The sequence below is a fragment of the Fonsecaea nubica genome (assembly GCF_001646965.1).
Source record: "Fonsecaea nubica strain CBS 269.64 chromosome Unknown Scaff50, whole genome shotgun sequence".
Lineage (NCBI taxonomy): Eukaryota > Fungi > Ascomycota > Eurotiomycetes > Chaetothyriales > Herpotrichiellaceae > Fonsecaea > Fonsecaea nubica.
This window is the reverse complement of record NW_019173723.1, coordinates 118,477-131,333: the sequence shown is the minus strand read 5'-3', so window position 1 is coordinate 131,333 and position 12,857 is coordinate 118,477. Positions and strand designations below refer to the sequence as shown.

At 52.1% G+C, this 12,857-nt stretch overlaps 5 protein-coding genes across 5 annotated transcripts; 2 read left to right on the top strand and 3 right to left on the bottom strand.

Annotated features, from left to right (window-relative positions):
- Positions 1–54: 54 nt before the first annotated feature.
- AYO20_07295 (hypothetical protein) lies at positions 55–2,697 on the bottom strand (the record flags this gene model as incomplete). The annotated part of the gene is made up of 3 exons (XM_022645581.1): positions 55–1,588; positions 1,647–2,434; positions 2,503–2,697. 3 exons carry the CDS (start codon positions 2,695–2,697, stop codon positions 55–57), a joined length of 2,517 nt encoding a protein of 838 aa, XP_022498451.1.
- A 2,150-nt stretch (positions 2,698–4,847) lies between these two features.
- On the top strand, positions 4,848–5,741 carry AYO20_07294 (hypothetical protein; the record flags this gene model as incomplete). Its single annotated transcript, XM_022645580.1, has 1 exon — positions 4,848–5,741. One exon carries the CDS (start codon positions 4,848–4,850, stop codon positions 5,739–5,741), a length of 894 nt encoding a protein of 297 aa, XP_022498450.1.
- Positions 5,742–7,452: 1,711 nt separating this feature from the next.
- On the bottom strand, positions 7,453–8,232 carry AYO20_07293 (hypothetical protein; the record flags this gene model as incomplete). The annotated part of the gene is made up of 1 exon (XM_022645579.1): positions 7,453–8,232. One exon carries the CDS (start codon positions 8,230–8,232, stop codon positions 7,453–7,455), a length of 780 nt encoding a protein of 259 aa, XP_022498449.1.
- A 2,026-nt stretch (positions 8,233–10,258) lies between these two features.
- Positions 10,259–10,938, bottom strand: AYO20_07292 (hypothetical protein; the record flags this gene model as incomplete). Its single annotated transcript, XM_022645578.1, has 2 exons — positions 10,259–10,696; positions 10,849–10,938. The coding sequence occupies 2 exons, from the start codon at positions 10,936–10,938 to the stop codon at positions 10,259–10,261; spliced, it is 528 nt and encodes a 175-aa protein (XP_022498448.1).
- A 1,242-nt stretch (positions 10,939–12,180) lies between these two features.
- AYO20_07291 (hypothetical protein) lies at positions 12,181–12,768 on the top strand (the record flags this gene model as incomplete). The annotated part of the gene is made up of 1 exon (XM_022645577.1): positions 12,181–12,768. One exon carries the CDS (start codon positions 12,181–12,183, stop codon positions 12,766–12,768), a length of 588 nt encoding a protein of 195 aa, XP_022498447.1.
- Positions 12,769–12,857: the final 89 nt, after the last annotated feature.

The following is a 12,857-nucleotide window of genomic DNA, read 5'->3' as shown; positions in this document are numbered from 1 at the left end:
GAATAGGAAAGTATAAGACATTGATTGGGCTGAAGGGCTAATCATCTTACAGAGTTACGCGATGCACCACTCTTGCTCGTCCCTCCTGCCAAACTTGGTGTCAATGGCAAGATCCCACTGGGCATGCTCAGCATCTTGATTCAATTTCTCCTTCGTCAGTTCGAAGTCCGGCGGCCGATAGCTGCTCGTGGTTCGGACGACGAGAACAAGACACAAGTACGTTCCTTGGACCACATTACCCTCGTCACTGCAAGCCGTCAGCAGCGCTCCCCTGACCGGCGCAGCAGCGTCCGAGAAGTGGTCCTCGAGCACGAGAGACAACCGCGAAGACGGTCCGGGCTTCACGACATCCCATGACTGTTCGGGCAGAACTACAGATCCTTCAAAGTATGCTTCGAAATGGGGTCGGGAATACTCTGCCATACACCAATAAGTCGCATGGCCGTTTTCCGCTGTAAAACAAAACTCTGGGGACAAAGCATTGGCGAGTGGCTGAAATGTGAACCCGGGGAACTCGACAACGAGGCCGCGTTTACTGATGCGGACCGGTCCTCGAACACGTTGCGTGGGAAAAGGCTCATCCAGGTCCGAATCGCGGTCGAGCTCATGGCTTCCTGGGTCGAAGCCATCGACGTTGACTATTCTTGCGAGCTCCGTTCCCGCGACAAAGTTCAGAAACGACCGTGGTGCCCAGTAATATCCCTTTCGGTTCATCCTGGGTAGGGTCGTGAAAATGATCCGTGCCGAAAGAACGTCCTCCACAACCGACAAGAAGGCAGTCCACCTGTTTTCACAGGTATTCTCTTTGAGCACGTCTTCCACTCCCACATCCAGCAACGTCGCAAAGCAGATTGCTTCATCGGAGGCTTTGCTGGTGTCCCTACCGTGGATTTGCGTCAGTACATGCAGGAATAACTCTGCTTTGCTGTGATGCAAAATGGATCTGGGTCCAATGTTGGAGGGGAGGACATTCATGGAAAGAATGGTCGACGGGCACGCCGCAAATTTGGCCGCAAAGTCCCATGGTTCCGATGGGGTATTGTTCTCGCCGTCCAATGCCGCGGGAACGCGGTCGACCACGTCAGTCGAGTCGGCGTCAAGAAGTTCGTCTGATAGTAGAACAAGCGACCGCATCGGTTCGTTCAAGTCATCAAGCAGAACAACCTCATTGTGGGACGTCTGTACAAAGACCTGGTCATTCAACGCTCCTTCTTGCAGAGTCCACAATCTTCCACACCAAGGGGACACGCAGACCCGGGCCATTAGCTCTTCGACAGGACAATACCGGCTCTGTGCATTCAACTCGGCATCCTTGACCAAGACCGCCGAGGCTGCTGCGAAAACATTGCGCATGTCCAGGATTGTTTTTTCTCTCATTTCCGTGTTGTTGACGGGCACACAGAGAGTGTCGATCCAGAAATAAAGCCGCTCCAGGCGTGCAGTCTTGCGGATCCGCGAGCCGGTTGGGAAGACATTGCCAAAGTACTCTGGATTTGTGAAGATCATATATTGCAGTTGCGCTCTGAGAGCTCGTAACTGACAAAGGGGCAAAGTATTTGCGCTGGGATTTCCCAGCCCATCGGACCATCTGTGGCAACGTCAGCCTCTCTGCATGTTCTTAGTTCTACAAAGGTCAACAGACTTACACGTGGGAGATGGCAACATATGGGGTGGCCCCCGTGTACGCAACGACGTCGAGGTCCAAAGAATCGTCCCATTTCCCATTCCGCGCGGCGGTTGGACAGCGGACCGAGATAATGGGGATGCTTCCCTGCTCTATTATGGCGACGAGTTTCTCGCTCGACGGGCCCACGTGCCCGCCGCATCTGCAGCTCATGCGCTTCGTGATGGTTTTCGGGACGCGAAAGTGCATAAAGGACGGCTCTACAGGACAATGCACCGTGACATATTGGTCTTCCAGGACATTATGCGCGATACACCGTCGGTTCGAACAACGAGAGTGATCCTTCTGGACGGTCGGCGGACCCAACATCTTGAAGTAATACATGGTCAAGACATTCCTATGGCGCCTCCAGAGATTGGAAACTTGCCCTACGCACCAGCCTTCGCTCACCATCAACGACGAGAGCCAAGGGCAGGTAGGGACTAGCAGGCTACTCGGAGGGTCATAGATGACCGTGTGGAAGTACTGGATCGTAGCCAGCAAGACGACAATGGAGAGCTCGACTTCTCCAGGCAGACAGTTGCGCAGGTAAGTGGCTTGAGCGTCATTGCCAGTGGTTCTTAGTCTCTGGTTAAAGGCCTCAAGCAGGCCCGAGACGAGTGTGAAATTGTACCTGATGTCTCGCTCGTGGTCTGCCTTTGCGGAGGGTGAGGCATACTTTTCCTTGTCATACCATTGCTGCAACTTTGCACCCAAAGTTGCCGTAGTGACGAAGGCTCTGTTGTTCTTGTTCTTCTTCTTCTTCCTCCTCTGCAGCGGTGGTCAGGGATGTCAGGAACTGTGCATGCAGTCATCACCGCTTGACAAGTTGAACTTACGAAGCTCGACGGGTATCGAATGAGATCATGGCCGTTGAAGGTGACGCGGCAAATGGCGAATATGGAAGAGATCAGTCCCAGGTAGAGCCACTCTTGGAGGAAGGCGGCCGTGTGGGCAGCATCAGCGACCTTGTCGTTGCTTTCGCCTTTGCCCTCAACATGGCAATCGAAATGGGCATCCCGCAAACTCGGCATGCTCCAGCCATGGCGCAATGGGAAATCGAGAAAGGCCTTGCAATCGGTCTCATCATGGAAACTCGGGGTTCCACCCAACCACGGCACGGCTATGGGTCGATAGGGATGCTCGGGCGAAGGTATGTGATCCATTCATTATTTCAATTCTTTTCTTGTTCTGGTAGTTGTTGGTTAGGTGCTGAGAGTAAGTAGGCACACCAGGCTTTTTTTCATGGCGTATCCTGTCCACATGCACAGTAATACTTGTACATGTACGTGGACAAGTAGGAGGTAAGAGCGAGAAGCTTTAGGCCATGATCTGATTGAATGAGGTGTTAAGCAGAGAGAGCACGGTCAGACCACCTACCGCCTCACGACTTACACGTACCACCACTATCACCACTACCGCCATCCCTCCTTCTAAGGTTGTCCTTCTCCGCATCCGCACACTGGGCAGAATTCGCTTTGTCCTTGTCCTTCTTGGCAATTTGAGGCGCAGGATTCTTTTCCTCGGAAGACCAGTGTTCCGCCGCTGGTACCAGCTGGCACCAGCTGGCATGGATTGGCTGGGCTATCAATAATGCGATGCCATTATTCGCTGCAGCCGCCCAACCCAACCTAACCCAAGTGGGAGTGGAGGGCAAGTGCGAAGTATTTTCTACTTCGAGTTATCCGAACTTTACTATATCCCGCAGCAATAAAGAATGGGACAATTAATACTGAGTACCCAAGTACTTTGTACGAGAAGAGGTCATCCAAAAAGGGAAAGGAGAACATCAAAAAAGGCTAAAATACCTGGATGGAAAGTCCCATATCATAATGGATGGGCAAAGAGAAGAAAGTAAAACAGAGGAGGAGGGGGGGAGACCGACCGACTATCAACTGCCGACTCAGCTGACCGGATCTGGAGCAAACAACTCACTCACTCAATTCAGAATATTATTGTGCTTGTACAGGTAGGCAATATGCTATGTACAAGTACTTGACAGGTATGTGGTGGCATGGGCTTGAATCCGAGTGGATCCGTTGACGTTATTGTATTGACATCCATGTTTTCTTGTCGCCGGATTCATCGAGTCATGAATTCATAAAACCCCCCGACTCGTTGAACTGCGTTGAACTTCGATTTGAACTCACCCGCCTCCCCCTCACCTCTCGCACCACGCACTCGATGATGATGGCATGACGAACGAACAGAGGCACAGCAGAGCAGATCCGATCATCAGCGAGACACGTCCGAACTATTGCGAACTTTGTGCGGAGCTAGCCAGAAGCTACTAGTGCCCATTTGGACTCTCGAGATGCCCAATGCGGAAGAGCGGAGCAGCGGAGCAGCGAACAAAGAACAGGTGAGTTTGCTAGAAGGAAGAAATCTCAGCTCCCGTTCTTCCCGAGCAAGAAAGAAACTTCGATTCTCCATATTGCATGATCCTCCCGTGCCCTCCTTGGCCCCTCCCTTCCCTTCCCTCCCCCCCCATCTCTCTTGTATCTTCCTTTTTGGGCTACTCACCTCCCCTCCTCCAAAGTCTGTACTTGTACTACTGGTGGCTCTCATGCTTCCCCAGTAGTTTACAAGCACATCCCTAACCTTGTTCGCCCAGCTTGCTACTCGGCGGAAAAGTCCAGCCGAACAGAAATAGCCCAGAAAAGCAAAGGCTATAGCCATGTAGGTTGACGCGGTTGGCTCCTCTGCCCTTCCATCCTCCCCTCCCTCCCCTCCCTCCCGTTGATGGGACTTTCACTGGTCTTTGCTGGGCGACAACCTTCTCGACCCCCCATGTGCCCTAAAGAGTGGCCCCGAGGAATCATATTCCCCCAGCTGGCCTGGTGCTGGCCCAACCTAATCTCGAATCTATCACTTCTCGACAACTTGACAAGCCACCCCTCCTCCCCCGGGGTGGTCCTGGATCAGGGTCCAGACGCTTGGTCGACCTGAGATCATGGCCCATGACACAACTGGGAGGGGGGGAGTCTTGGGCGCCCGAAAATCCTCTTTATCAAGAGCGTCGGGCTCGCCGCTCAGGAATAAGAATCCGGTACCTTTTTCCCACCCCAAGTTGTCCCTGCATTGAAAATCATCAACCGGCTGTAGACTAGTTCTACTCAAACACCACACCACTCCAGAGTCCAGCAGACAACAAACACCAAAACACAGCCCAATCACCCAGGCAATGGCTTACTATCCAGACCCCCTGTTCCTGGAACCGGGGTCACAGCAATTCCAGGATGAGACATACTTCACCAACTTTCAATCAGACAGTGAGGAACATGATCTGGTCGCAAAGAACCTCCAAGCATGGCCGATGCCTATGGAGACTCAGCCCATGCAGCCCAAAGCCTACGCCATGCAGTCGTATTCAAATGTGCCATATCTCAGCCCGTGCCTCGAACCATTTGACCCGGCCGCCGTGCACACCGTCGGCCCCGCCCAGCTGCAATTAAACAGTGGCGGTGACTTTTCCATGGATTACCAGCAGACTTGCCAGCTACCCGAAGAAGAGTTTGCCGCCTCGAGTGTCAAGGAAGAGTGCAGCAGCGACGTGTCGCCCTTGTCGTCACCCAGCCTGGTAGACTCCAAGACATGCAGCGCCAAAAAGCCACCTACGCGCGGTCGCGCCGCGCCAGCGCCTTCAGCGTCTCCCTCGCCGAAGAAAGGGAGACCTCGGAAGAAGCGCAACCCGTCCAGCTCGTCCAGTGAGGATGAGTCGGCCATTCTCAAGGCCAAGTTTGCCCATTCCGTCATCGAGCGGCGCTACCGTGACAATCTCAATGGCAAGATGATGCAGCTCCACCGCGTGCTCCTGGCCGCTGAGACTAGCCCAACGTCTCCCGCCGCGCACTTTAACGCCTCCCTCACCGCTGCGACGCCCTCGGGCAGGGTGCGCAAGTCCGACATCATGTCGCGGGCGATCAACTACATCCACCAGTCCGAGGTCGAGATCCGGCATTTGGATGACGAGATCAAGCGCCTGCAGGACCAGGTCGGCATTTTTCAGAAGCTCGTCAATTGCGACGACATGTCGCGGCTCAAGGACCTGGTGCGGCTCGGCGGCCAACAGCCATGACCAGTCACAGTCAGTGCTTTGCTCTTTTCTCGTCTCGTCCTGTTCCTCGTCTCTTGTCTCTCTATCTCGCAAACTTCATTCCCGTCTTGTATGGCTGGCTGTTGTGGAGAAAGACGTCGCGTCTACTCCGTCTCTTGTATGTATGAAAGGTGGACGGCCTTTTGAAAGTTGGCGTTTGGTTGTCGTCAATATCTCTCGGATGTATCGAAAATGGATGGGTTGGCTGGGGGCGATGTGTTTACCGCGGGCGAAGAATCAAGCTCACCTTTGTTGATCTGATCTGAACCTGACCAAGGCTCTGGCTTGTCTTTTCTCTGGTGTTTCGGTCTTGTGTTGTTTGTTGTTTGACACCCGGTGTACTGGTTTTGGAGGCTACCAGGGAAGGTATGGCAAGGGGCAAAAATGGAAAATGGTCCGGGTCCGAATCAGGCTGGGTTGGGAACAGGTTTCTCACCCGCCATGTTTGCCGGCTGGTTTGCTAAGGGGGCAGGTAGGCGCACGGTCACGGTCACGATCAGGGTCAGGTCATTATGTGTATATGCCTATTAGGGTACACTCACGCACACACACAGGAGATCATGAGGGATCACGAGTGATCATGGATCGTAATGACAGGGTAATAATGACGATGATGGCCAGGAGCCACAAGCCAGGACCCTCTTTTAGGAGAGCAAGTTAGTGAGACAGTGTGAGAGGGAAAAATACAATCATGTACATGTACAGGTTCATCACTAAAGGCCCAAGAAAGGCCCAGGTTGATATCAATGCTCAATACCCAATACCCAATACCAGGCAGTACCAGTACCAGTATCAGTATGTAATCATGATCTCTAGGTCAAATGCAATTGTGTAAAATATAACTGACTGCCTCTGGCCCTTGTCCTTTTCCTGTTACTCTCTCTCTCTCGTATACTATCATATACACACACACACACATTCAGTCGAGTTCCTACATATCTCACACTTGTGTGTACGTCACACGAAGAAAAACATAAAACATACATGTCATACGTCATAGGGACCATTATTTTAATACGGATACACAATCCAAGCACCGACCAGCGAAACCCACGCGTCAATACACACCGGGTCCTTGGACTTTGTATACTCGTATTCTTGTAGGTATGTATGTACTACGAGTGGGTAGGAAGGTAGATAGGCACTACGTATGTATACCTAGGGGTAGAATAGTCAGCCCCTCCCAAAGCCCAGGTTTGGGCACACTGAGCACAACACTTTTTTTCTCCTCTTCTCCTCTTCTCTCCAGTGTCCGAAAGTCATTCCAGCGCCCGCTCGCGTAGACGCCTTAGCTTTGTCACCCTGGTGGCGACAAAGAGCTCTCAGCTCCTTGTGTTCATGCGTAGCTAGCTAGCTAGCTACATATCTCTGGGCCCGATATGTTCGTGCGACTGCTTGGGTATCTCTGATGTCATGCCACGGGCCATGGCTGCTAATCGCAGCACCGGATCATATACGACAGACACTTCCCAGGTGTCCTGTCTGCCTTGGACTATTCTGTAGTCCTAGCGACGTGAGTCCTGTCCGGCATCGACCCTTGTCTGCCAGGTCTCTGAGATTGGGAAACCGCCCAGATTAGCAAGGGGTGGTGAGGGTTGTCTCCAATACTGAGACGCCTTTCTCTCCTCTCGGCGAGAAGAAGTAGGATTGGTCATTCTCCCTAAATTCAGCGGGAAACTGGTTCACGGACAAATCACGACGCCACGAGGGCAACACCATGGATCATTGCCGGTGAAGGCGTGCCAGGCCGGGCCAGGGGTGGGAAACACCGTGCCCACCCGTCAAAATCAGGCGGTGGCGATTGCAGCTGCGGTTGCGGCTGCGGCGACGTCGACGGTACTTTGTGCCTCCAGATCGGATCCATGTCCACATCGCCCATCTTCTCCCTCAGGATTTCGCGACGACGGGCAAGTTCGTCTTCGCCATGATCGTCACCCTCGTTCTCCTCGTCAAAGCTCGACACGCTCCCGAATTCGGTTTCGTCGTCGCTGCTCCAGTTAATGTCGTCCTCGCCAACGCTGGAAACCTCTTCGTCGTCGGAAAACGGGTTCCTCTCGCCTTCGGCGGAGGCGGCGGCGGCGTCGATTTCAATCGTCCTGACGATCACCGAGTCGGTTGGTGGTGGCACCGATCCTCCTTCCGACGGAGGAGAGGATGCCCTCGAACTATGCCTCAACAGCTCTGAAAACTCGTCGACGACTTCTCCGGGCGGGTCTTTTTCGGGCCCAAAGATGGCGTCCGCCACCTGGTCACAAGAAGCATCAGCGTCTGGCGTGGGGGCAAAGGCGTCGCTGCTGTCAGTGGGTGTGTCGCTCACGTCGTGTGATTCCATGTACTCGGCCGCTCTCTGATAGACGGAAAGGTGGCCGACCATTCTGGTGAGCATGGGCTCCATGTGCTCTGACTCCTGTTGCAGCTTCCACTGGGCCATCCAGAGGAGCTTGTAAGCCGTCTCGTCCATGAGTAGGGCCATTTGTGGTGAGGGTGAAGTGAAATGATGATGAGATTGAAGTTGTTATTGGTTGGGGGGGTTACCAAAATCTCAAAAAGGTAGATGTGGCGCTGGCTGGTCTTGTATGGATTTGATACTTGTTGATCTCGTAAGAAAGAGGTGAGGGTTCTTACAGGATTCAATAATGGATAAGTGTTGATGGGATGTGGTGTTTTTCGTATAGATGGTAGCTCGTGGGAACTTGGTTATGTTCTTTCATTGACTTGTCATGGAATTGTGTCCTTTCTCTTTTCTCTCCATGTAAGCAAGCACTCCCCAAGAAGAGGCCACGAGGCGTAGAAGTATTGCGCATTGTCCCCATAATACTCGACCTGTCAGTGGTCGGTCGGTCCGGGCGCAGTCCAAGTCAGTGTGTCGTGTTCAACAATCGTATGACAAACTTTCGAGTTTTTTGGTTTTTGGGGGGCTTCTAGTCAATTCCGAGGCACATGAAACCACGTTACGCGCGGCGAGGCAGTTAAGGCAGCGAAGGGCGACACATGCGGCTGTGCTTTGGTTCGGCCATTCGGGCGCGGGTCGGACCTGGGCACCGAATTGGCGACAGGGCTACGGAGGAGGAGGGATGACACACAAGGTTCATCCCTTCATGGTATAGAGGACTCGGCTCGTGGGTGGATACGAGTTACGGACGAGTGAGGTACCTTGGACATGGTTGTACCTAGCTAGTAGGATGTAGCGAGAAGCGAGTAGCGAGGATGGACGAGTACAATTAGAGAGACAGAAAGAAGAATAGAGAGAGAATTAGTCCCCAAATGATGAAAACAAGAAAAATAGTCACGCAACTCCGAAACCCGAAAGTCAAGCAAAGCGGACATGTCCAAGTCTTCCAGTCTCCCACCCCCGGCCTTCGCTCGCTCTTAGTCTTGGTGTTCGTAGATGCCATTCCTTTTCGAGCATTGCCATGGGATCATTTTCCAGTAGCCCACTGTAGTTGCAGTAGTTCTCAAAGAAACCCTCAGTCCACGTCCAACTTGGTACTTGTCACTCGCAGTCTCCGAGATCCAATGACATAGTTTGTCCTCGTACTTTATGTACTTGGTGACTTTTGGGATCTCGGGACTCTGGCTGACATCAAAGTATTATCAGCTGAGAGAGAGAAAATGAACGAATAGGTTGCTATTGCGCACAACTGGCTCAACCCTTTGGTTCTTTTGCGCCATATTTACTCCGTGTCCTTGTTACTCGTAAAGCATCTTTTTTTCGAGTCTCATTTCACATGTCACGTACCTTGGGACTTGGAAATCTGGATCATCCTCTTTCTCATTCGACCTTTGAAAAAAAAAAAACCTCCCGGGGTGAGTGCCGATCGGACATCCCACGTTGCTCTCCACGTATACTTTGTATATTGCCACCTTGCGTAGTCATCGCATGGCAATCTCATAAATGATACATATCATGGCACATACTCTATTTGTAACCCGTGAGAGATCACGTTAGGTAAATAAAGAGTCTCTCTGCAGGTACTATCTATGCTATGATACATCTATCAACACCTTGTAGAGTGACCACCTTGTTACCTGCACGGTACTCGTACAAAGTACACATGCCATGGCATGAGGTCATCAGCTCCAGATGAATCACGTCAATGGTAAAACTTGGCTCTCTCGACCTCTCTTTCGTCGTACTGGCTGATCACTCTGGGTCCAAGAAGAATAGGTGGTGTCAAGAGCACAAAGATTATCATTATTCCTCGACTTTTAGAGACTATCCAAATACATAGGCTCCATCACTGAATTGCTCAAAAGGGTATCATCGCGCTAGTCAATCTCGTTGAAAACATCTACTCCATTATTTCGTATACAAACTCCTCTTCTGGGTGTGCTGTGAGTAATAACACGCCATCACACCCATCATCAAAGCCACAGGAAATAGCGTCACAGAGGTGTTATTACAGTAAGTTCTTCCGTAATTGGTGATAACGAGTGTCTTTGGCCGCAATGGAGAGCATACTCTCGCATTCAATCTGGCCGACGCTTTTGGGGCTGGGCTAGACTTGGGTTTCAGCGGTGCTGCTGGTCCCGCTCGCTTTCCTGTGCACCATGTGCATGTGGTGCTCAGTCGTGGTGGATGTTGTCATCACCGCAAAGATGGTGCTGACCAGGAAGAAAAAGCCGGCAATGAAGGTGAAGGCTTCGGTCGTCTTCCAGCAGGCCTTGTATCCCTCACCGATCAATTCTTCCCATCCGACCCAGTTTTCGGGGCAATCCCACTCAATCAAGGCCCCAAATGCGGAGAAGAAGGCCAAGCTGAGGATGCAGTTGATCACCGCGGCGCAGACGGGGTACCAGTTGTAGGTCCAGATAAGAATGCTTCCGTACATGATGGCAATGCCAGCAAAGATCTCGGTGAAACATAGACGTGCGCCGGGGTATTTTTCGGTGTCCTGCCAGTGGGCGAGGAACCAGCTGACAATACCCAAAATGATCTACAGAGACAACGTCAAATGCATTAGCATGTGGTCTCGTCGACCCAGTCACCTCCTCAACCAACTCCTGGGAATGGAACCTGGGAAAAAAGGGAGGAACTGAAGAAACCACAGTCGCACCAACACTGTCAAATACCTAGGAGGTTACTTACCCCACCAAACAAGGCCTCAGCCTGGTACAAGAACCTCGAGACGTTGCGGATGACGACCTCGTTGGGTTTCGATATCTTCTCGAACCTCATCTTGTTGGTCAACTAACACTCAGATGGTGTTGTCGGATGCGTATGAGATAGCTTGTTCTTTGGTTTTGACAAAACAGACAATTCGGCTGTCGATTCGAGCTGTTGGTTATGGAGGCGACAAAGCGGGTTCGAGCTTCTCGCATGGTTTATATAACTGTCATCACATTATGTCGACCATATGCTGTCAAAGCAAAAGGTCGGAAGCCACATGAACACCAACCGCGACAGCCCTATCACACCATAGTAGTGAGAAGATAATGGTGCGACCATGGCTCCTTCGCGGAGAGGAGTCCCTAAAGGTCCAATAGCTGTACTCATTGTCGATATACTTGTTCACGTACAAGAAATGGCGGCGCTTGATTCAGAACGTGAGAATCACTCGCACAGAATGCCGTGCCCGCGAAATGCGTGAAGCCCTCGACTAGAAGATGCGGCCAAGGCAAGAGTATTGTCATCAGGTGAGGTGCATTTCTCTGCCGATATAGAGGTGAGTGGCAGGGTGGCGGGTCGCGGGCTTTTTCCGGCGTTTGGGTCTTGGACAGCGTCAATCATCTCATGATTGCCCAAAGCTTGTCCATGCGGGACCGCCCTGGGACATGTGCAGAGGTCCATTGGCTCCAACAGGTACCTTGCTTCTAGACGGCGCAGGATGGCGCAAAAGGATAACTTTATCGACAATGATGAGATCCAGGCTTCCCCATCTGATCAGATCTTTAAAACGTTGTAACATGGTCCCTGGGGAGTTTAGTGGTCACCCTGCAGGAAATCCGTCGACCACAGCATATCCAAGAGAATATCGTTCGTTTCAGCGCAGCTATCAACAGACATCATCGATAGGACAACCGTTGTCTCATTCTCCATGCTGCCACAGAGCCAGTACTCCATCTCACTCGCGCCCGCCCCCGCTGCTGGGCGGCGCAATGGCGAATTCAGTGTCGGCGGCGATATCTCCTATGCGACGAGGAAGAAGAAGATCCCGCGCACCAATCGCGCTTGTGATCTTTGCAGGATCAAAAAAGCCAAGGTTCGTCCATCTTTCCACTCACCTGGAAGAAAAGGTCTGATCAGCGATTGCAACAATAGTGCGATGGAGACACACCGTGCAAAAGCTGCACGCGAAGGGGAACCTCGTGTACATATACTCATGTACGGAGAAATTCCCGGCCGTACACGGTATTGGCGTAAGTTGACATAACCACACTCGATCAACCCTGTAACTGACTGGTGTCAAGGTATGCCGAAATGCTAGGACGACAGCAAGCCACTCTGATCGAGGCCGTCCATATCCTTCATCACCGTCTCAGGACAGGGGAGGCAACGGACGACCTTGGCGCTCAGTTCATGAAAGAGGACTCGAGTGTCAATGATATCCTGCATCATCTTGGGCTGACACCTCTCGAGGTTTATGAGGCCGACCCTGAACACGGCGAAACCGGTCCACAGTCGACGGTTTCACCGGTCAGCTCCCCTACAACCACTCCTGCCAGTGCTGAGGACAGAATCACACAGTCTCAGCTGGAATGGGGGGACTACCAGGTCCCATTGGAAACTCCTGACAAAGCGGCTTTTGTTGAGACTCCTGCTATGCGGTCGCAGGACCAGCCTTTCAGTGGTGTTGAGCCCCTGACCACGGATGATCCTTTCTCCTATGATTTGTGGGGGAATGACAGCGGGCTGGAGGCACAGAGCTTCCTTGTTCCCTCGCCATCGCCTCAGGACGCTTTTTCAGAAGCACAGTCTGATTGGAATTTTTCAGAGTCGTGCCCTCTTTCCTACCTTGCGCCTGCCGGGAAGTCAGGGCCTCACCAGAACGTTAGACTTGTATTTTAGTTGCTATTTTCTGCTGTGAATAACAGCTTCACTTCTAGCTGCAAGTGGGGGATGTGACTGATACGGCGTTGTGCTGGGTCTCGGAATAA